Source organism: Meleagris gallopavo, chromosome 20 (genome assembly GCF_905368555.1).
Source record: "Meleagris gallopavo chromosome 20, MGAL_WU_HG_1.1, whole genome shotgun sequence".
Lineage (NCBI taxonomy): Eukaryota > Metazoa > Chordata > Aves > Galliformes > Phasianidae > Meleagris > Meleagris gallopavo.
This window is the reverse complement of record NC_139423.1, coordinates 10160064-10181490: the sequence shown is the minus strand read 5'-3', so window position 1 is coordinate 10181490 and position 21427 is coordinate 10160064. Positions and strand designations below refer to the sequence as shown.

General features: G+C 56.1%; 3 protein-coding genes and 1 long non-coding RNA gene across 7 annotated transcripts in view; 3 read left to right on the top strand and 1 right to left on the bottom strand.

The window, feature by feature from the left end:
* The window catches only part of ACSF2 (acyl-CoA synthetase family member 2), a 36036-nt gene extending 34201 nt beyond the window's left edge, over nucleotides 1-1835 (top strand). For all 3 annotated transcript variants that reach the window (XM_010721618.3, XM_085240060.1, XM_085240059.1), the window contains 3 exons: nucleotides 1175-1285; nucleotides 1493-1561; nucleotides 1639-1835. In XM_010721618.3, the coding sequence (XP_010719920.1) occupies nucleotides 1175-1285; nucleotides 1493-1561; nucleotides 1639-1689 (231 nt within the window). In that variant the 3' untranslated portion in view covers nucleotides 1690-1835. The remainder of the gene's footprint in view (nucleotides 1-1174; nucleotides 1286-1492; nucleotides 1562-1638) is intronic.
* Nucleotides 1836-4189: 2354 nt separating this feature from the next.
* On the top strand, nucleotides 4190-7106 carry RSAD1 (radical S-adenosyl methionine domain containing 1). 2 transcript variants are annotated; one of them, XM_085240068.1, is made up of 10 exons: nucleotides 4208-4444; nucleotides 4731-4864; nucleotides 4944-5148; nucleotides 5224-5589; nucleotides 5661-5724; nucleotides 5807-5954; nucleotides 6024-6078; nucleotides 6143-6246; nucleotides 6309-6546; nucleotides 6970-7106. In XM_085240068.1, exons 1-9 carry the CDS (start codon nucleotides 4301-4303, stop codon nucleotides 6433-6435), a joined length of 1347 nt encoding a protein of 448 aa, XP_085096194.1. In that variant the 5' UTR covers nucleotides 4208-4300; the 3' UTR covers nucleotides 6436-6546; nucleotides 6970-7106. The 2 variants fall into 2 exon arrangements, with proteins under 2 accessions (XP_085096193.1, XP_085096194.1); XM_085240067.1 differs by lacking the exon at nucleotides 6970-7106 and having other exon boundaries at nucleotides 4190-4864; nucleotides 4921-5148; nucleotides 6143-6452.
* MYCBPAP (MYCBP associated protein) lies at nucleotides 6688-17307 on the top strand. Its single transcript, XM_085240054.1, is given in 20 exon segments — nucleotides 6688-6881; nucleotides 6970-7079; nucleotides 7720-7879; nucleotides 7972-8075; nucleotides 8521-8695; nucleotides 9004-9119; nucleotides 9835-9985; nucleotides 10226-10341; nucleotides 10910-11010; nucleotides 11625-11736; nucleotides 12058-12247; nucleotides 12731-12918; nucleotides 13355-13501; nucleotides 13678-13962; nucleotides 14738-14859; nucleotides 15581-15696; nucleotides 16191-16324; nucleotides 16495-16674; nucleotides 17160-17219; nucleotides 17222-17307. Coding segments are annotated over 20 exon segments (2721 nt in total). The 5' UTR covers nucleotides 6688-6772; the 3' UTR covers nucleotides 17267-17307.
* On the bottom strand, nucleotides 14765-21189 carry LOC146543097 (uncharacterized). Its single transcript, XR_014887417.1, has 2 exons — nucleotides 21052-21189; nucleotides 14765-19044 (listed from the first exon to the last, which is right to left on the bottom strand). It is a non-coding gene; the product is annotated as an uncharacterized LOC146543097 (long non-coding RNA).
* Between the last annotated feature and the right edge of the window lie 238 nt (nucleotides 21190-21427).

Below are 21427 nucleotides of genomic sequence, written 5' to 3'. Positions count from 1 at the left end.
CTTTAGTGCAATATCCTTCTGCAGCTGGTGGGACAGAAACGGGGTGGGCAGAGCTTCTGGCTCTTTCCTCTCAGTGTTGCAGGCACACAAGTTCAGACAAAATCTTTGTGCAACGGTTTCGCATCTGCAAAGCAGTGACTCATTCTTCAGTTTTTAAACTGCCTGTCCACTTTCATAACGTTCCCTGAAATTCTTACTTGGAAAGCAGTCTGCAAGGACAGCTCTATCTGATAATTAATTACTACATTCCTAAATCAAAAAAGACTCTTCCAGCAAATCCCTGGAGATGAGGAGTTAGACTTAGTTTTATCTGTTCACAAGACAGAAATTATGTGCAGCACTGAGCAGCTGCTCCCAATCTGCTGGGATCGTTTTCCTCCATGTTTTGTGCCAGACAAGTTTCCCCATAAATAAACCAATTGTTCAGTAAGTGTTGTGCTTGTGCTAGGCTGGCATGTCTCCTTGGCACAGCCCCGGTGCAGATGGGATGCAAACCAGCCCTGCTTAGCAGCTCTTAGGGCTGCGTGTCACTGCTCTGGACTCAAGGATCGACACATCTCTGGGTTCTGAGGCACTGGGCAAGGCAGGGATGGCAGGTGGACTCGTGTGAAATGGTGTGAGACGCCTTCAGAGACCAGGCTTGGGAGGCCCACCTGGAGTGATCTGATCTCCTGGTGTCACAGGCAGTGGTGAACTAAGCTCTGCCTTTATAAGGGTTCCAAAGAATCCATTAGTTCTATTTCATCCTTCTCCTGCTGTTTCCTCTTGAGAACACAAAGCGGTTGAAACAATCTCCCAAGTCTGTTGGTCGTGAAACCTGTTGCCCCATATTTACAGCTGGGGAAACGGAGGCACAAAATGAGCTGTCAGCTCCCCTCCATTCCCACAGAGGCCTGGCTGCCCTGACTCAGCCCCGACCTCAGTACTGCAATACCAGAGGAAGGCGCTGACGTCTGGGTGCCCATCCTGCTGAGCCACATTTCCTCCGACAAGCGGCAGGAAGCCCTTCCAGGAGGGCTTGGTGACTCACAGCAGCTCTGGCAGGCCGTTTGTGGCAACCTAAGCACAACTCCACCCGAGCATCCTGCAGCGGGTCGGGCTGTGACAACCTGCAGGCACAGAGAGCTGCTGGAGGGGACGACTGCAGGCTCACGCGTCCTTCTGTCCCCACCAGGTGGTCGGAGTGAAGGATTCGCTGATGGGAGAGGAGGTCTGTGCTTGCATCCGACTGAGAGCCGGGCAGAGCTGTGCAGCGGATGATATTAAAGCTTTCTGCAAAGGGAAGGTGTGTCTTCCACTCCTGTGTGCCCAGCTGCCCGGTGCCCTGCCTGGCCGCCACGACCAGCAGCAGCTGGAGGGCTGCAAGTGCACTGATGCAGCTCACCCGGCCCCTGCAGTCCTGCCTTAGCTGCTGCACAGTGGGTGTTACAGGCAGCGTGTGCTGCACGCTCTGCTCCTGGCGGGTTGTGGAGCTTTGGCTTTCTCTTCCCAGATCTCCCACTTCAAGATCCCGCGCTACATCGTGTTTGTGAGTCAGTACCCACTCACTGTCTCAGGCAAGGTAAGAGGGGGCTGTGGGAGGAGGGAAGCCGTGCCCTGCGGTGCTGTCTGAACCTCTGCACCTGTGCTTTGTTTCAGATTCAGAAATACAAGTTGAGAGAGCAGATGGAGAAGCACCTTCAGCTCTGAGCTCAAGAAGGAGAATAAAACAAGGGATAAATTGGACTCACTGCATCCAGCCTTACGTCTCCTTTTCACCTGTGCCTTGTGACAAGCAGCAGAGGGCTTCTCTCCCTGCCCTTGAACTGATGGTACTTTCATGCTTATAGAACAGAGAGCCTTTTTTTTGCAGTTAGCTTTGTTTCTTTGCCAAAGGAAATACTGCAGTGTGAGGAAAAGATGCTTACTTCTGGAACTGTGTCCTGTTACTCTAAGACTTCACGAAGGTTGCAAAGTCTTGTTTCTCTCTGAGCAACTTGGCTACAGCCATTTCAGAGGGCTTTCTGGGCCTGAACAGATGCTCGTAACATATTTTCCTATTTTTACTGATATTTGAAGTCACGACAGTCTCACCTGGTTAATGCCTTCACTGCTTGGGTGCTGTTGGGATTCATAGGGCACATAAATCACCCAGTGAAGTGACACGCTGATAAACTTGAGGTGAAGGGCAGAGGCTTTAGGCAGAAAGGCTTTCTGTCAGAAGTGGCTCCCCATAGCTGGCTGGAAATACCAGCCCTGTTCCCAGGCCTCCCAGGGGCCTTCTGACCAGCAAATAAACGTCTCCAACACAGACTTAATGGTGTTTATTTTTGTTGCTTTCAATCAGACAGACAGTAAGCATTGTACAGAAATACCAAACTTTCTGTCCCATGAGAAGTGTAAAGCAGAGCAAACCCGGGACAGCGTTTTTACGGGAGTTTGGTGCCTCCCAACCATGAAACACCACGACGAGAAGCTGAAGAGCGGAGCTCCTTTCCCCTCCCGTCGGGTGTCCCACACCAGCTGGGCTGCAGATTACATTGCAGCCAACTCCCACCAACCTCTTTCTGTCTCCTGGAGCCGCTGAGGAGCACTGGTGCAAAGGGGGAGCGAGGAAGTGTCAGTGAAGTCACTGTTTTGACTCTCCCAGCTGGACTGTGGGCTCTACCCATGGAAGCAGACCTTCTCAATGAGAAGACCGTTACTCGTAGGTGCTTCCTGAAAGAACAACAGACCGTGTCAGCATCCCACCTTGCAGGTCTGTGCCCGCAGTGCTGTCATAGAGCTTTCCACACAGTGCATCTCTGGTCAGTGCCTCCGCCTTCCCCACACCGCCTGCGGGCTGCGTTCCACCCGCTGCCCTGAGGTAAGTCTGATGTGCACAGATGTAATGCAGCGTGAGGATCCTTGTAAACCCTCCTCCCTCGAGGAGGAACCACCACCTGGACTGCAGCAATGGCAGTAATGACCTCGGAGACGCAACGGATCTCTGTGCCTCATCTCTAAGAAAGGATTCGCATCCTTCCTTTGCTTCCCACAGCATTAACCCAGGTGCAGGACAGGCTGGATTGCACCGGGAAGAGTTTCTCTCCTTCCTGCTTGGCACCTACAACCTCTGCACAGACCCTACTGCCCAGGAGCACCCCATGTACTCACCTGGGTGTGAAATCCCTGGGGTCGGCTGCTGCGAGACGTAGATGAAATCAATCCTGCCTTGTGTGGGTACACAGACTGCCGAGAGAAGCCCCAGGCACAGGTTACAGTCACACAGAGGGACGCAGACCCCAGCAGCCCTATCCCTGGCCCCGCACCACCTGCGTACACGAGCTGCAGGCCACGCACTGCTCACCTTGGGGCTCAGCACCCACCCATATCCCAGCCCCAGAGCTTTCCCATCTCACGGCCACCTCACGGCTTTGAGGTCGCTGCTGGCAGCCTCCCGCAGCCCTGCTCCACGAGCACTCACCAGAACAGCGTGGATGCACATCACGTCGGTCGATGTGCCCATGTGGGATCCGTGCAGCTGCAGCCCATCCCTACCCGTGTCTTATAGCCCTCGCTGCCAGCTGGGAAATTCCCCGCTGTGAGCCGGGAGGGGAGGTGACGTCGGCCTGAAAGCAGGAATCTGCGGTGCCGGCTTTCCCCTCCCTTTGTCACAGCCGCGTTTCGCTTCTCCACTTCTATTAATAGCGCAAATTAAGAAAACGCGACGCGCTGGGCCGTCAGTGCCGGCTTCGCACAACCACGAGCGGAGGAACGCGGCGGTTCCGCCTCCTCCCGCAGCCCTGGGGGAGATTTGGGGCCGCACGATGTCAGCGCCGTCCCGGCGGAATTCCCCCAAACAGCGCCCGCGGGGGGAGGGCGAAGCGGGGCGCAGAGCAGCCCGAGCCCCCAGCCCACCTCCCCACCGCCTTTCCCACGGCTCGGAGCTCCTCTGGGCGCGGCGTGGCTCGGGTGGGTCCTCGGGAACACCGTGGGATCGCGGAGCGGGGTGTCGGAAGGGGCCGTAAAGGCCACGCAGTTCCCGTCCCCACCGCGGGCGGAGCGCTGCCAGCCCGGGGCTGCGGGGCTCCTCCAAGGCCGGGGCCGCACCGCCTCCGGGCGGAAGTTTTCCGCTCACACCCGACCCGGACCCATCCCGGCAGCGCAGAGCCGCGCGCCAGACACCATACGAACATGTAATTAATTAAAGGCGTATTAATTTATTAACGTGCGGCAGCTGCGCGCTCGGTTCAGATAAGACGAGGAGGTCTCCGGAAAACGGAACCCTGCGTGGCGCCCGGGGCGGAACGGGGGCGGTGCGGTGCGGCTGCGCTGCGCGATGGCGGTGCGGGGCCTCCGTGCGGGGCTTGGGGCGGTGCGGCCACGCGGGACGGGCTGCGCTGCGGGACTGAGATCGGTCTCCGAGCTCTGCGAACCCGGCCCCGAACCGACGGGGCCCGTGACAGCTGCTCTTTACGTGCACGTGAGCGTGGGGACGCAGGGTGGGCGCGTATGGGGACGCTTGCGCGTGGGGAGCGGGGCTCGGCCACGTGGAGGGGGTTCCGCTGGTAGCAGCTGCGGGCTGGTGCTGCTGGTACACGTGGGGTGCCGCTGCCACGCACGCGTCGGGATGCTGAAGGCGCTGTGTGTGCGAAGGGCAGCGGCCAGGGGCGCGGGTGGTGGGCGTTGGGAATCGATGAACTGTGCGTGCGGAGCCGTGCCCCTGCTGTGGGACAGCCGTGTGCCCCACAGACGCCTTGTGCCCGCAGTGGCCCTACTGCCGCAAGCACTGCTCCTACTGCAGCTTCAACAAGTACGTGGTGCCGGCTGTGGACGAGGCGGCCGTGCGTGCCTGTCTGGTGCGGGAGACGCAAACTCTGCTGCGCCTCGGCCACGTGCAGAGGTGAGTGCCCGCCTTGGGGCCCCGGGGGTACGAGGCCCTTCAGCGGCCGCCTGCAGCCTCTTCCCTGCCCTCCCTGCAGCGTCACCTCCGTCTTCTTCGGTGGGGGCACCCCCAGTCTGGCCGCCCCGCACACCATCGCCGCCGTGCTGGAGGCGGCTGCGGAGGTCGCTCATCTCCCTGCTGGAGCCGAGGTGACGCTGGAGGCCAACCCCAGCTCCGCTGACCCCGCGCGCCTCTCTGGCTTCAGGGCGGCCGGCGTCAACCGCCTGTCCCTCGGCGTCCAGGTGAGAGCGGCCGCCCCATCCCATCCCATCCCTCTGTTCCCACGCAGCTCCGCTGCCACCGTGCTCCATCCGCAGTCCCTGGACGACGCTGAGCTGCGGCTGCTGGGCCGGGAGCACACGGCGGCGGAGGCGCGGGCGGCGGTGGAGGCGGTACGGAAGCTCTTTCCTGGCCGCACCTCCCTCGACCTCATCTTTGGGCTGCCGGGGCAGAGCCGCGAGGCCTGGGCACGCGTCCTGGAGGCGGCACTGGGGCTGTGTGACGACCACTTGGCCCTGTACCAGCTGACTCTGGAGCGGGGCACGGCGCTGGAGGCCCAGGTGCGGCAGGGGGTCCTGCCCGAGCCCCCCGAGGAGCTGCTGGCCGATTTGTACCTGAGCGCCCGCGCCACGCTGGTGGCCGCCGGCTTCCATCAGTACGAGGTCTCCAATTTTGCCAGGAAGGTGAGCTCTCCCACCTCGTGCCCCCGTGACCGGCGCAGCCCCTCCTCACCCATCGCATCACTGTCCTACAGGGCGCCCGCAGCACCCACAACCTCTCCTACTGGCGGGCCGAGCAGTACGTGGGCGTGGGGCCGGGTAAGTCCCGGGGCCGGCGGCGGTGACCGTGCGCGGGGCCGGTGTGCGCCGCATCCTCTCTGCTCTCTCCGCCCCGTTGCAGGGGCACACGGCCGCTTCGTGCCGCGGGGAGAGGGCGGCCACCTGCGCGAGGCACGCGTGCAGACGCCGCACCCTGACACGTGGATGCGGGAGGTGCGGAGCTGCGGGCACGGCACCCGGCGGCGGGCGGCGCTGAGCCCGCTGGAGCTGTGAGTACGGGACGGGACGGAGGAGCGCCCTCCGCGCCCCCTCCGGCCCTGTAACCTCCGCGTCCGCAGGCTGCAGGAGGTGCTGGCGCTGGGGCTGAGCACGGACGAGGGCGTCACGCAGCAGGTGAGCACCCGCCGGCCGCGGACAACGGGCCGAGGAGCCGCCGCTGACCGCCTGTCCCTCGCAGCGCTGGGGGTTCTTCTCCCCCCGCCTGAGCCTGGAGGCCGCGTTCGGGTTGCCGGGGGAGGCGAGAGAGCTGCAGGAGCGGGGCTGGCTGCGGCTGAACGGACGGTGAGTGCCGGGGCGGCGGTGCGGGCTCGGTGCGGGGCGGTGCTCAGGCGCTGCCTGCACAGGGCGCTGCGCTGCACGCCCGCCGGGCTGCCCCTGCTGGACTCGCTGCTGCCTGCGCTGCTGTGCCAACTGCGGCGCCGCTGGAACGCGATGGAGGAGGAAGACGGCGACGGACGGGGATCGCGCTGAGGCCTCGCTGCGGCTGCAATAAACGCCCTGAAAGGCCGATGTGGGGCCGAGGGAACGGCGGAGCGCGCGGCGCGGCCCGGGTGTCGGCGGCTGGACGGGATGATGCTGCAGGTCCTGACCCACCTCGAGCTTCTGCGTGATTCTGTGTGCGAGGGAGCGCCGGGCGGGTCCGGCAGGCGGCGCTCGCGGCTCGGTGCGCTTCCGTTCGGCGCGTGCGCGCGGCTCACGTGGCGGCGCCATAGAGTGGCGGCGGCACCATAGAGCGGCGGCGGCACCATAGAGCGGCGGCGGCGCGGGCCGCTCTAGGCGCGCCTCTCGGTGGTGCCGTTGCGTTGCCATGGCGACGGGCGCGCCGCCGGGCCGAGGGATGCAGGCGGGCCGTGCGCTGCGAAGGCGGGAGGGCCGCGGGAAGAGCCGGGCCGCGTCCCTATCCCCGTCCGCGTCGGGTGCGCGACCCGCTCCCCTCCTGTTCACCCGGGGCCGCATCGCGGCGCGGCTCCCGGCGCTGAGGCGCTCCGTCCTTGTGCGTTTCAGAGCCGAAGGAGCGGAGCCGGGCGCTCCCCGCAGAGCCGCGGCCCGCGCTGTGTCCGCTGCGGGACGGCGATGTCCGGGCGCTCGCCGTTCGGTTGGAGGACCTGGAAAAAGTGCGTGTTCGTCCCGGCGCAAAAAGCTGCCTTCGCTGAGCGGGTCTCCCGGTGCGCGGAGCTCCCGGTCCCGCCGTTGAGCCCCGACCCGCGGTCTGGGCTCGGCCTGAGCTCCTCCTGCCCCCCGCTTTCCCTCGGTTCCCAGCCCGGCTCCGGCCCGCCGTCCCGCGGCTCGGCTCTCGACAGCCGCCTCCGCTCCCGATGGGCTGGGACGGGGCAGCGTCTGGCATCGAGCGGCACGGGAAACGGTTGGGAAAGCGATTTGAACTCCTTCCCTGCCCCGGTTATAACGTGGAGTCCAGAGGAGCGGGGTGGGAACTGAGCGGCTGTCTCCGCACTCAGATAAGGCAGAGAGCCTCAGGCTGCGCCTGCGAGGTTCGGGTCGGGCAGTGGGAACGGCTTCTCCCAGATGCGGTGGCACAGCTGCACGGTGCTGAGCACCGCCGGGCCGTGGCACTGAGGGATGGGGCGGTGGGGTGGGTGGCCATAGAGGGCTCTTCCCACCCGGACGGTTTGTGGCTCTGTGCGATGAAAAGCAGCGTGTGCTGATAGGACTTCCCCGCGTGTCCCAGATGGGTCAGGAGGAATGAAGGAAGGTCAGTCTGTAGCTGATTACGCTGTGAGTGTTTGTTTCCTGCAGCTGCACGCTCCACGCCTGCCCCACGATGCTGGGAGGATTCCAGTCAGGAGGAAATTCCTCGTTCGGAAATACCAACCCAGAGAGACCAAAACAGCCCCGCACCTCCTGGTAGCACGGCCGGCGTTCCCGAGGACAGCCAGGGAGCCGCTGCGTTTCTCTGGTAGGGTTAAGCTTTAGAGTTTACCTTTGATTTTTGGTTGTGGCAAGCCTAGATTTAGTGACCTGACCTGGGGTCTGGTGTTTTTGTTGTAGGACCAGCACTGTTCGGTGAGGGCTGTGAAGAAATTCTTCCTCATCATGTTTTGGGAAGTCTCCAGGAGTTGAAGATGGAAGCCTTGGCTAGAGGAAATGCTCAGGTCGATTATAAAAATGCTTTTCTGGAGGTGAATGTGATGTGGTGTGATGTGATTTATTTCAGCACTCGTCTCAAACAGGGCAGGCTTGAGGTGTGGCATTCCTTCGTCATCATGCTCTGTGGGGGAGGGTTTGCCTCCAGAGAAACTGCACCAGCAAGTTTTGAGGTGCTGTGTGCAGGTGAAGGCTCTGGAGGGAAGACTGATGCTGATGGCATCAGGCTACCGTGGGAGGAGCTGGGGTTGCAGTAACATCATTGCTTGAGTTCAGTTACTTGGCTAAATTCATTGTTTTTGAGTGTGTGTTTGGTGCTCCATCTTTGTACCTCTCTGATCAAGTAAAGGTACTGCAGTCTGAAGGATTCTCTTCTGCTCTCACCTTCCATTTTTTGTTGTGTTGGCAGTGCATGCGTTGTGAGGTCCACTCTATTGTTTCATTTCTTTTCAGATAGCAGATTCTATTCAGGTTCCTGATCAACATGTTGCTGCAGCAGTTTTAAAAGAGAAATGCGGAGGAGAAACAAAGAGAAAGTTTCATCAGACCCCAGCATCAGAACATAGAGCTCTGCAGAACTGGCACCATAATATGGCAATCAGGAAGAAGCAGGAGAGGTATCTGGGAGGTGAGAGGATTTGAGACCCTTTTCTGTGAGATTCTGTGTGCACGTGGGGCTGTTTGATGGCTCCACAACACACAGTAAAGGCCAGAGCCAATCAGGGTTAGTCCTGCTGCTGCTGCCTCCTACCTCAGTGTTGTCTGGGCTCCCCGTGCTGTGGGTGCTACTGCCTGTGATGAACCTGCAGGGTGAGCTGCTGATTCTGCTGTGGGAAGCGCAGTGGATTTGATGAGGATGGTATAAGGGGATTACACGTTGAAAATAGTAAAGGATGTGCCCAAGAGAAGTGCAGTGCCTTTCATATTCCTTTACAGAAATTCTTCAGAAGCCAGAGAATGAGTTGTTGATGAGCATCTCGGAGGATTACAGACAAATCCAGGAAGAACGTGACCTCATTGACCGCAGTCTCCCTGCCCTGTTTCCTGGAAAGGTGAGAGCCCCACTTCCTTTGCATCCTAATTGCTCTGTTCTTGTGAAAGAGCTTAGGCACTGCTGCTGCTGCGAATAATACCTGCGTAGATCTGTCTTCAGATAATAGCCAAAGCCCTTCTAGCTGAGTCCTTCAACTTACTATGTGAGCAGAGCTCTCAATGATTCTCAAAATGAAAACACGAACTGTGCTGCCTGGGCTATGCAGGGGGAAGCAGTGGCTGCTGTGGCTCCTTCTTACAAGCTGCTGAACTTGGGTTGGCCACACGCATGGCACAGGGATGTGTCACACATGTTGTTCCAAGGCCAAAAAGATCTGATAGTTCGAGTTTTAGAGGGTTCCATGGAGAGAGGGGTACAGGTAAGTAAGGACAATTATGAGAGTATCCTTTTTTTTTTTTTTTTTTAAACACTATAAAGTGTTACAGCACTCACTATGAAGTGCTGTAAGGGAAATCAAAGGACCTGCATTTATGTAATTTATTAATATCATTCAACTTACGTGTAGCGCCAGGCAGAAGAAAGTCGTCTTTTGTCTTTGACAACAGCCTGGTAGAAATTTGGCTTACCCTGCAGAAAGTGATTATTTATAGTCTTCTAAAATACCCGCACAGGCAGAGTGAGATACCACCTTCTTTTCAGCTGCCAGTGCCTGTGCAAATAGCAAGCAGCTGCACGTCTCCAAGGGTGTTGGTTGGAGCCTTGTTTCCCCATAGGGCTACCGAGCAGGAAGCGAATTCTGGAGCCAGCCTGAGCGCATTGGGGATGAACTGACTGGCCTGACAATGACACTGACACGGAGAGAACGGGGCTGCCCAGAGCCAGTCACTCACGTGGGGAAGCCCCACACTGTTCGGATGGAAACGGGTAAGGAAGTGTGGAGGGAGCAGCAGGACAAGGTAGTCACTCCCAGTAGTACAGAGGCTACTTCCCAGTGGCCTTCGGTTGGGCCTGCAGTGAGCACAGGGGTGGTGCAGGCTGCTACACGAGCACTGCGGTGCTGTAAGTGCTGCGGCACAGCCTGGGTGCAGGGATGCTCCTGTGTGCAGGGCTGAGTGAAATAAGGAGGCAAGTGGGTGAGGAGCTCTTGTGTGGGTGTTCACACAGGTGTGAAGCCTCCAAAGAGGATCCCTTTCCATCTAACCTGGGATAAGAGTCTTTTCCTGAAACAGCGACGGCAGGAGCTAAAATCTATCCTAGAGGAGCTGGATTTTTATAAGCCAGTAAGTCTCAGGAGTAAGGATATTCTTTACATCCCTCACCTCTTGCCAAGTGCTTTCAGGTAACACAAAATAGCTAAAGACTGAACCTGGAGAGGCATTAGGAACACTACAAGGCTTAGCTCTGCAGTTCTTCTCTTGGAGGTTCCCACATTTCCAAAGGGCGGCAGCCATGAAGGAGATGCTTGGCCTCTCTGTGAGTCACGGGCTGCCTGAGGGGCTTCAGGACGGGGCCCTGACCAGCAGCTTGCAGCTACTAAGGCCTTGCAACAAAAAGACCAAATACTAGTGTAGGACTTGTATTTTGTGCCTTACAGCAAAAGGAAGACATCTTTGCCCCTGTGGAAGGTTTGCGTCCAAGCTCTGGAGGCGGTTAGCCCATCCTAGGGTTGTTGAGAGGCTCAGAGTAATTCCTTACTCTCTTACACATTTTTTTTTGATAGGTTTAGAAGCTGTTGCAGGAGCAAGATAGCTGAACTTTACTTGATTCACTTGCTGTGTTTGTCTGGAATTTGGCTTATTTTTCATGTAAAAAGGGAAGTTAAGAGTTGGTCATTCTCTGTATGTGCAGGATCTGGATGGCCTGGAGGTGATTGGCAGAGGGCGGCCATTCACGTCTGTCTCAGCGCAGTCTCTTCCATGTTCCACTGCTTTTGAAGATTCTGAGACCTCGTAAGTTTCAGTTGATGGCAGTAGTAAGGAATTTTGGGTACACACCATCAGTCTGTAGGGATCTCCTGAGATGTTCTTATCCAGAGCAGAGAGGAGGCTCCAAAGGACACAGTAAAAGTGTTCTGATATTAAAGTCACCAGATCTAGGGAGCGGGTGGTTCCTTTCTGCCCTGGGGGCCCAGTGACTAAGGAGCAAGAATCAGAAGAGTTTTTTGAGGCCTTTCCTGGCATCTTCTCTGTGTGGCTCCAGAGCTCACAGCACAGGGTGGGCGCTGCTCGGAATGATCTCCACGTGGTTGTCACTTTGCAGCCTTCCATCGTTAATCTGCCTTTTTTCCCTGCCCTGTCCATCTGTACAGGCACCTTAGAAGCTTTTCTCCTGCTTCACTCAGATACCCTCACCTTCCTTAGGCTTCTCTTTATTGTCCTGTCCTCTGTGATGGTGACAGGTTCCTAGCTGGAGTTAGTTAACCACAGCTGCAGAGCTCTGTAAGGAGAGAGCTGTGCAGAAAAGCATTTTTGGGGATTATTTCTTAGGGGTTTCACAAATCACCACAGGGTCTCCCACCTCTGAAAATGAGTTTCACTCTACATAAACACTGTCATTTTTTTAGCAGTGACTCTTTAAAGGACCATCACAGTGTGGTTCCAGAAACAGTGCTGGGTCCATCTTTAGACTTCTGTGGCCAGCCTGCACGCTGGATCAACTGCATCGCTTCTTGCAGGGTAATTGTGTGTTCTTATTGTTCAGTTGGAGCTTACTTGAGTTCCCAAGTCAGGGCTGTACAATGAGTGTCACGCTCAGGATGGAGAATGGGGGATTTGTTCTGAACATAGCAGTGTCCCCACGTTTGCTCCAGAAAGTTCTAAAAACAGAAATAATTGCTTTGTGGTGTGGAGCTCAGATTCCCAGAAGCCCTCTGTATAATGGCCATTCTTTGGACCTGCCTTAAAAGGTCTCCAGTCAAGGCTCAGCCCCTTGTTTGTATGGCTTCTGCCAAGATGGAGTAGGAATTGTTATCTTTGTCCTTCTCTTTTTCCTTTTAGGATGAAGTTGGCATTGCTGCCAGGCTCACTTTTGAGACTGTGGTCGGTGAGAAAGTTGAAAGCTTCCTAACAGTGAGCAATGATGGTACAGCTGCTGTCTGGTATGACTGGAGGAGGCTTCTCCAGCAGATCCCTTCCAGAGAAACCACAAGGATGTGCATGCGGTGCTTTTACTTTGATGCCAGACCAGGTATGAGAACTGCTGATCTCTGAGACCTTTGTGCACAGAGCATAGAGCAGACAGCCAGGAGTTATCAGGGATGCTGTGACTCATGGCAGAGCGAGCCCTGGGTGGTTCTCAGCAAGCTGACTCACAGCAAACCAGGTGTGTGAGGCAGATCCCTTTCGTGGGACTCTAAGGAAAGAAGGTTGCTCCTGCTCTGAATGTAAGTGGGTAGAATACTGAGAAGTGAATCACCTTCTGATAGCAAACTGGGCATCATCTACCAGAGAGGGTGCTGAGTTCACTGTCAAGGAAGCAGTGGGAGTAATACCAGCTCAGTAGCACAGTGACTGGAGTAAATCTGGAAGAAAAAACGTAGTTGGATGGGGTGCGATAGCCAGCAAGGCTAAAGAGAGTCTCCTGGAGAGCTGAGGACGCTCACTGGGGTTGGAAAAGGGCCAGGTGAACCAGGTGGTTTCTTACAGACTGATGCATTTTCTCTCATTTCAGGTGTAATTCTGCCTGGAGAAACCAGGAAGTTTTTTTTTCTTTTCAAGTCTGAGAGAGCAGGCATTTTCAGTGAGTCCTGGGAGTTCAGGACACATCCTCTGTTATTAGGAGGAGCTCTGCTGCAGGTGACCCTTTGGGGAATTGCTGTGTGTGAGGATAAATTGGCTGACCTCAGAGGAAAACTGGAGGTAACCAGGCGTATAACTGGGTAAATGTGAGCTTTGAACTTAATATGCAAATAGAGGACAAGGAAGGGAGTGGAGGTCATGGTATTTTTATTGCTATGCAATTAAGGCTGAGAGTGAGGTATTATTTTCTGAACATCTGTACGTACTTAAGCAGGTTTGCTAAATAAAATGGAAGACTCCTGCAGCGCATTGTAATCTTAATAATAAAGATGTGGTTGTGCAGCTAAACTGCATGCAGTGGCTCTTCTAAAAACGAATTTTCTATTTGTAGTGAACTCCATTAGTTAGTGGGAATAGCGTTGTGTATCATACAGAACGACGTTAGATAATAAACTGGAAATTACCCTGCTTAGTTGAGTGGGGTTTGCTGTTATCTTTGTCCTTGTAATGCTGCTTACCACATGTAGTTAGCAGGGTGGTGTGAATTGTGCTGCAGGCTGACCTGGCTGCTCGGGAGGGTGCTGCTATTGTAGAAGAGACTGTGAAGGACCTTCTTGTCCGAATTCGGACCCCAGATCGCAGCCCATCTCCCGTGGGTGCGTACCTCACAGAGGAAGAGTTGTTCCACAGGAAGAATCCCAAGGTGAGATGCGTGGTTCAGTGGCTGCACAGCCAAGTAGCAGGGAAGGGAAGGCAGTGGGGCTGTGCCCCCAGGGCACTCGGGAGGCTGCCATTGCCTGCCACAGCAGCCGTAACAATTGGGTCTGTAGAGGACAGGCACAACTCATTTTGCTATTTACCTTTTCTTTGTTATCGAAGTTGCATTATCAGCATCGAGAGGTAGAGCAGCTGCATGACCTATGGAGACAGCACGTGGCTGCTCTGTCAGCCCTCAGGGAGGAGGTGCCTGCAGACCAAGAGGGTGCTGTGGAGGACGTGAGGTCCCAGCAGAGTGTCCCAGAGGCTCTCCCTGCCCAGAAGAGCACTGCAGAGGGCTCAGGCTGGAAGAGCACACTTGACGTGACTCCGAGTCAAGTGGCAAATGTGGGGGAGGAGGAACCCGGCCCCTCATCGTGGAACTTCTCATTCGAGGACTTGCAGCAGGTGGTCGCTCCGGTTCCCTCCAGTGCAGGGACAGCCTGGTGTTGGTTCCATTTCCCTTACAGCCTGGATGCCCCAGTGTGAGCCCACCCAGAGCTCCGCTTCCAGCCGTCTCTGAGTTAGGGGTGATTTATGGTGTGTTACAGAGAAGCACTCCAGCTCTGCTGACCGCACCCTCAGTGCTCTTGTAAAGAAATCCCCAAGAGAGACCGCGAGGGCTGCCGTGTGCAGAAGGAAAGAGAACCAGACAATGCAGTGGATATTTCAAGCTCTTACCCAATTAGCTTTCTGTCATCCCAGAGCTGAATGGGGAGGCAGGCCAACCCCACAGCCTCCTGTGGCTTCCCTGAGGGCTCTTCTCCGTGGAGAGTCCTGTTCACCACAGCACTGCGGGGCAGTCACGCAGGCTGTGGATAGAATACAGACCTCCCCAGATTAAAGCAAGAGTGGTTGGGGTTCCGTCAGCACCGTTTTTCTGCACTGCTCTCTTGGAAACCTGTCAGCTGCTTCTCTGCTGTCAGGAGGCCTCCTGACCTGGTGCGGTCCTGTCCCCCAGTTGCAGAGGGATCTACTGTGGGTGGATCTAAGTGGGAGCTGGGGGCAGCACGGCTCACCCATGCACATTGGGCAAATCTCAGGCTGTGTCTGGGTGTGGAACTCCTGGTGCCAATTGGTTTCAGACCGGCTTCCAGGAAGAGAGCTGCAGTGTGCTGTGGGGAACTCGGGGTGCAGAGGGCTGGGAAGGAGCACTGAGAAGCTGTGTTTTCTCTCACATCAGGCTCTGAAGTCCATCCCCCAGGAGGAGCAGCGAGAAGCAGCGCTGTCCCAGCTCAACAAGGCAGTGCTGGAGCTCTGTGCTGAGCAGAGACCGACTCAGTCAGACCTTCTGTATCAAACCTGGTGTGTTGCCTCTGCAGGATAGAGCTTGCAAATGTCTCGTGTGATCAGCAGCTTAGCAAGCTCTGTTGCAGTGTTGTGATTCAGAGTGCATGTAATTATGTGAAATCTAGAAGTCTTTTTTTGTGCCCTGCTTTCTTACAGGCTAATTGTAGCAGCTATCTAATCCAAATGCCTTTTCTTTCTGGAGATAAGTTTAGAATATTCATGTAATTTTGGGGAGTATGTGGGGTTATTTCTGGCGAGATTATTCTAGGATACGTTTATGAAATCTTTGGGTAATGTTCTGTACCCTTTTACCAACTAACTTTATTCTGCCTCACACAGCTTCTCCACTCTGCTGTCGTGCAGACTGTGCCATATTAACGGCTGCTTCTAAATCAGGAGGCAGATTCCTCCTGAACAGAGCGTGGATCGGGGCTGATTTACCACGCGTTGTGTTGAGGAGCAGGAGGCCTCATTTCGCAGTAGTATTTATGGGTCCGTGTGAGTCTGTTGATTTGCAAACCGTTGGGACCTCAGGAGGCTCTAAGCCAAGGAAAGGAATGCCGTTCCCCTCTGTGTGGGTTTCTCAGTGCTAGGCACCGTTGGTGTCGTTGGACAGGGCAGCTCCTGGCTGTAAGTGCCTTCAGGCCTGGGCGTAGGGTGGAACACAGTGGTTCTTTCCACCCCAGAATGCCCACTTGCTGTGCTGTCTCCCTTCTGTTTCTGATGCTCTTCTCAGTCTCCAGCTGTGGCGTGAAGCAGTGGACGGGCTGGTGGGTCACTCCCTGAGGCTGAGGTCCCAGCTTGGGTTGCCTGAGAAGGACACCTACGTGGATGTTCTTCCAGAGGGAAGAGGTGAGCGCTGGCGTCAGCATAGCGGGAGGGGACTGTTGGCATCCAAAAAAACTTCCTGAATTTCAACTGGAATGGCAGCTTCATCAGTTTCTCCCCAAAGCTTTTAAAAGAAAACGCACCAGAGAAAACAGCAGTGTGTGAGACAAGAATTGTGTTGTGAGATTTGCTGTAAAAACGCACACAGAAAATATCGCAAATAAGTATTTTAATTTCACTGCAATTTAGTGCTGATTTTTGCACTGACAAAACCAAAAAATTATCTGATTTTCAGCTGCTTTATACACTTTGTTCTGATGAATGTTTGAGATCTGTTCATTTCTTATTTAAACAAAGTACTCCTCCAAGCTGCTGTTTTTCAGTGCAGTAAAGCTCAGATCAATAAGAAGAGGAAAATACATTGCAGAAATACTACGTTTACGTTCCCTGAGTGCATTGGGGGTGTCTTTCTGGATATACGTGTTGCTTCTAGGTAACTGGAATTAGTTCTTACTTAGGGGAAGTAAAGCAACCTGTAGAAGGAGGAGAAGGCGGCAAAATAACCAGGAGAAGAGAAGAGAAAACATCAGTTGGTAGTAAGGATAAAGAAGACAAAAGAAGAACAACGAAGACTGCTGGAAAAGAGAAAGAGGTTTGTGTTGGGATGCCTGTGGAAAACAGAGCATCATGTTCTGAAGACAGCGTGGCACCTTGTGAGGCTGCGTGCCTGAATTGGAGCTGATTTCCAACCCGTGACACATGCTGTCTGAAAGCTGTTCTGAGCTGTGTCGCTTCTTTTTTCCAACTCTGTCCCTTGAATAGGAACATCCAAATAGCAGAAAGTCAAAAGTAAAAGAGAAGAAGAAGCTGAAATCTTCCAGCTCGTCAGAAAAAGAGATAGCACAGCCCACAGGAGCTGCAGCTACAGATACTGTCACACCTCCTCGGGAGCAGACGGACCCCATTATTTGGGGGCTGTACCAGGAGAAACTTTATGTCGAAGTGAGTCTGGCCAAAGTTTGTACCTTCGCTTCTGGTTTCTGTTCTTTGCTTATAAACTGACCCTGAGCTGTAGCTCGAGAGGTAAAGCGTTCTGTTAAACTAAAAAACTGACAGCTGTGTGTCTGTAATTCTGTAGCAAGGTGAGCGTGAGGTGAGGTAAGATGGCCTTGATTCCAGGCTGGAACCCATTAACAGAAATGCAGCCATCACATCGCCGCGTGCGGGATTTCTATCTGGGATGTCTTTTGCACACTTAGGGACTCTTGAGGGAGCAGCAGCATTAATTGTATCTCAGACAATGTTAAACACACTTCATAGCCAGGAAAGCTATTACTGGAAGTAGGCAGCCACTTCTCTGTGTTTGTGTCCATGCCCATACACTGCTACACTCCTGTGTTAGAAACCATCTCTGTTCTGTCTATCTTGTCATCAGGATTTCATCACTCATTTTCACTGCATGCATCTTCTGTTAACTTTTGCTGCAGGTCTATGGGCTGCTGGATTCAATGGTGAGCAAGATGGTTTCTTTATTTGAAGAGCTAGAACAAAACACAGCACTTTAAAGTGGGAGAGTGAAGCCCTTTGTAAGTAGAAATGGACTTAGTAAATAAAGAAATAGCCATGCTTGCACAAGACAGATGGATGTTCTTCCTTCTGAAGGGATGAAGCGGTCACAAATGCTGGAGTGCCTCTTTCCTGACATGCCGTGATGTGAGTCTGTCGTGAGATCATCTGTTGGTTCTACAGGTGGTCGCTTGCCAGGAAGAGACAGGTCAGGAGGCATTGCAGCCTCAGAAACCATAACATCAAGAAAATGCTGGTGTTCTGCTGAGGAAGGCAAACTTACAGTTGCCAGTCAGCTGAAGAGTTGTGTTATTCTCTGTGTTTCAATCTGTGTTGTCTAACAAGCGAGCAGAGGCTGTCCCATGTACTCATGGACCTAAGTACCAGGGAAGTCCCTCTTATTTCTGATCATGTTCCTGGCTGCTCATCCAGTCTCCTCGCAGGTCTCCCTGACAGCAGGAGCTTTGGGCTGTCAGCATCTCTGTGAAAGTGCACATTTCCACCTCACCTTTCCTTGCACACGTGCCTATTTCTTATGCTGATCTTGCTATCTCTTGCTATCTACTTAATGTATCCATGCCCAATTCAGAGTCAATTCTTACTCACTTCCAAGACTCGTTACTCTTGAATTGAAATGAGGAAATCTGTGCTCCAACTGCAGAGAGCAGGGCTGGGTCTGTGTTGGAGCCGCCCTTCCTGCTTCTGCCAGCCTACAGGTTCCTGTCACCTCTTTCTGACCGGGTTTCCTCGTGCATCGCAGCTGGGCTGGAGCGTTCCCTGGAAGCACAGCCGGGGCTGTGCAGGTTTCCAAGGCAGAGCCGTGTGGGTGTCCCATGGCCATGTGCCACTGCAGTGCCATTTTCCTGCTGGAGCAGCTGGACAGCATTCCCCAGGGAGGCTTTGGCTCCGTGAAGAAATGACATCAGTGCAGATCATTAATTTAGCTTCATGATACCTTTGAGGTTCTTAGACAGCAGATGCGTATCCATGCTAAGCACGACTGTTCCAGATTCTGCACATCGCTGCGTGGTTACAGCAGGCTTGTGTGCCTCGGGCACGTGCTGGTTTACTTTGGGAACCATACTGCCATGTGTCTCAGAGCCTCACGTAGTGCAGAACTCTTCCCTCTGCTGAGGTGCTTTCTTTTTGTTTCTCCTTGTAACTCACATCTCGGGGAGCTGCTGTTCTTCCCCTCTGTTCCTGGCAGTGCTGTGTTGAATGCAGCCCGGCTGTGCTGCGTGCAGCCCTCCCTGTTATGAGACCTTACAGGGTCAGGAGAAGCACTTTGGCTGCTGTGGAAAGGAGGAGCCCTTTCTGGCTTAGTGGGCACTGAACCACAAAGGGAATGTCTCTGCTCAGCATTACTGCAGTGAGGATTTCAGCAACAGCTTGAGAATGAGAAGGAAAAAGGCCCGAAGTTGGGGTGTGTTCCCACAGGCTCTGACAATAACTCCTGCCCTCCTGGAGATCCTTATCGGCCTGCAAGTGTGCCCAGCTCACACAGCTCCAGCCATCTGTTTTCAAGGCAGGAGAGAGACTGCACGTAACAGGCTGACGTGGTTGCCTCACAGTGCTTGTACTGGGCGGTCTCACCCTAAAAGATGGGAGAGCCCATCCCAAGGACCCACAGCTCCAGTCTGGCCTGGAGCAACCAGGCTCACCTCCACCTCTGCTCACTGCAAAGCCTGTCAATAAACAGAGGGGAGTTTCCTTTGGATCCCATAGCAGGGCAGAACATCACATGCTGTTCTCTCTTTCCCTTCCACGGGAGGAGCCAGGTGGCACAGGGCTGCTGCCCTGACATTTCTGCAAAGGAGAAGGAACAGAAACGCAATGAGCGGTGCTGAGCGGTGCTGGTGCTCCTGCGGCCTCACCAGGACCTTCCCAGAGCCGACACACAGCGGGGCAGGGGAGGGCCGGGCAGAGGGCAGCACGCAGCAGCTCCCTTCTCGCCTTGTACACTGCTTTGTGTGAGTTCTGTGACCGGAAAAGTGGCAAAATTAGAGCTGGTTTCCAAAGGGCACTCTTAGAAACACGTACCCCTGTTTACAGCCTGCTGAGCCTCCTGTCTGCCTTTGGACAGAGGGGGTGGGCAGTGCTGTGCTGTGAAGGCCGCATCCCTGCCGTGCCGGGCCCAGCACCGGGCTCAGCCCACGCTGTTTGTGTCTGTTAATCATTGGTGCTGTTTGCTGCCTCACTGAGGTGAGCGACCTTCCCGCCCTGTGAGCTGCCAACCAAAACCCGCACACGTGTGGGGCCAGGAGTCGCTGTAACTGTTAGAGGGGCCGGGAAAAGATTCCGGGAAAGCACTGCACCTTCCCAGAGGCTGCAGCTGCAGAGCAGCCCGCCTGCCCCAGGGCTCACCACTGCCTACAGCGGGGGCTGCAGCCCACCCAGCAAACCCTGCGCCGGCACAGCGCCTGGAGGGCCCCAAGTTGGGCCTGTCTGCTGGGACTGACTTGGCCGGGCTGAGCTGGAGGAGGGTTTGGGTGCTGGGAGTGCTGTGATGCTCGATGTGCGTTCAGCTCGTGTGGCCAAACCCCCGCGGGAGGTTCAGCTGCCGGGATGTGCAGTGTGTGGCTCTGCTGTCCTCCCTGCACGACCCAAAGCAGTGGCCTCAGCCCAGGCAGAGCTGCATCTCTGCTGTGTGGTGCGAGGAAGGCAGACCTCCAGAATGCCCCGGCACCCAGGAAAGCTTTCTATTATGGAAAATGTCAGCGATATTAAAAAGATTATATATATAATGTTAGAAAGCCTGTCGCTGATTAAAATGGAAGGCAGAGGCCGAGAGAGCGGGGGTGGCACTGAAACCATCGAGAGACTTATTTTGTAATGTCATCCGATGCCTCCTCTGCCCCCAGCCGGGCTGCGGGAGCTGCTCGGGGCAGGGGAAGAATCCGCTCCAAATTTAGAGCCGGGCAGACATTGCAATGAACTCGGATCGCCGCGGCAGCCTCGGGTACCAGCGAGGGAGCTGCATTGCTGAGAGGGGTGGGGGGGGGACAGGCAGCATCATTCAGAGCACATCCGAGCGCGGGGATGGCTGATGGCTGCTTTCTGTCTAAAAATAATGGGAGGAAAAAAAAAAAAAAAAGAAAAAAAAAAAAGCTTGCAGCGAGCAGCGCCTGGCTGTCTGCCATGGGGGGCAGTGACGGAGCATTCCAGCATCCCCGCCTCCCGCATGCGGCGGGTTGGGGCTCGGCGCCGCATCCCCGCGGCCCGCAGCGCACCGGGGGGGCTGAGCGCGGCTGCCCGGGTCGGGGGGGGCCGTGCCGGGGCTCGGGCGGCCCCGAAGGGGTTAAGGCGCGCGGCCGGACCTGCCCAGCCAGCCCGGCGGGTCGGCGGAGCGCGGCGGACGGCGGGCGGGCAGCGGCCGCCTCCAGCGCTCCCACCGGCACCGGGGGATCGGCGGCGGATCGGCGGGGCCGCGCTCCGCGTAGGTAAGGGGAAGAGGGAGGGCGGACGGACGGAGGAAGGTTCTGGACGCGGGAGCGCCGCGGGTTGCGGAGGGCCGGCGGTGCGGTGCCGCTGCTCGGGCCGGGCCCGCGGCTGCCCGAGTCCCGCCGGCACCGGGGCGGCCGCGGTCCCCGAAGGGTTCCGGTGCTCGGGACCGGGCCGCTCCTCGCCGCTCCCTCCATTTCGTGCGCCGCTCCTCCCAGCCCCGCACCTGATTAAAGATTAAGCGAGCCTTCCCTTCCTCCCTGCCGTGTTCCCCGGCCTCCCCGGCTCGCTTCCCCGCTCTGCCCTTCCCCCGTTCTCCCCTCGGTTCTCTCTTTCCCCCGTTCCTGCGCGCTCCCTGCCGCGTTCCCCCACCTCCGCTTCCCCTCCGCGGTCCCCGTGCCGGGACGCAGCGATGAGGACCCGTCCCGCCGTCCTTCTCCCACCGGGCAGCCCCGAGCTCAAGGTCACTGCAGTAATTCCATACGGCTGCCGCCTTATCTCCCGCACAGCTTCTGTTTCACTGCCTTTATATTCTGGGGAACGCTGTGCCGGACAAAACCTTCTCTTCTGTGCAGCGCTTCAGCCCGGGCCGCGCTCCTCCCCCCCCATCCCAGCCCCTTCTTCATTTCTCCCCACGCAGCATTCCCAGGAAGGCCGCACAGGTCCACCTGGACCGGGTTCCCAGCCCGGTCCCGTGGTGCTGCGCTGGGGCCGTGCCCGGCTCTGGGAGCTGTTGGCGGCAAGAGGG

Excerpts from the sequence above, each read along its gene's own strand:
- RSAD1 (XM_085240067.1), top strand. The coding sequence starts at position 4,301 with ATGGCGGTGCGGGGCCTCCGTGCGGGGCTTGGGGCGGTGCGGCCACGC. Across the intron at positions 5,590-5,660 it reads TCTCCAATTTTGCCAGGAAG|GGCGCCCGCAGCACCCACAA; the intron begins GTGAGCTCTCCC and ends ACTGTCCTACAG. Across the intron at positions 5,955-6,023 it reads GCGCTGAGCCCGCTGGAGCT|GCTGCAGGAGGTGCTGGCGC; the intron begins GTGAGTACGGGA and ends CCGCGTCCGCAG.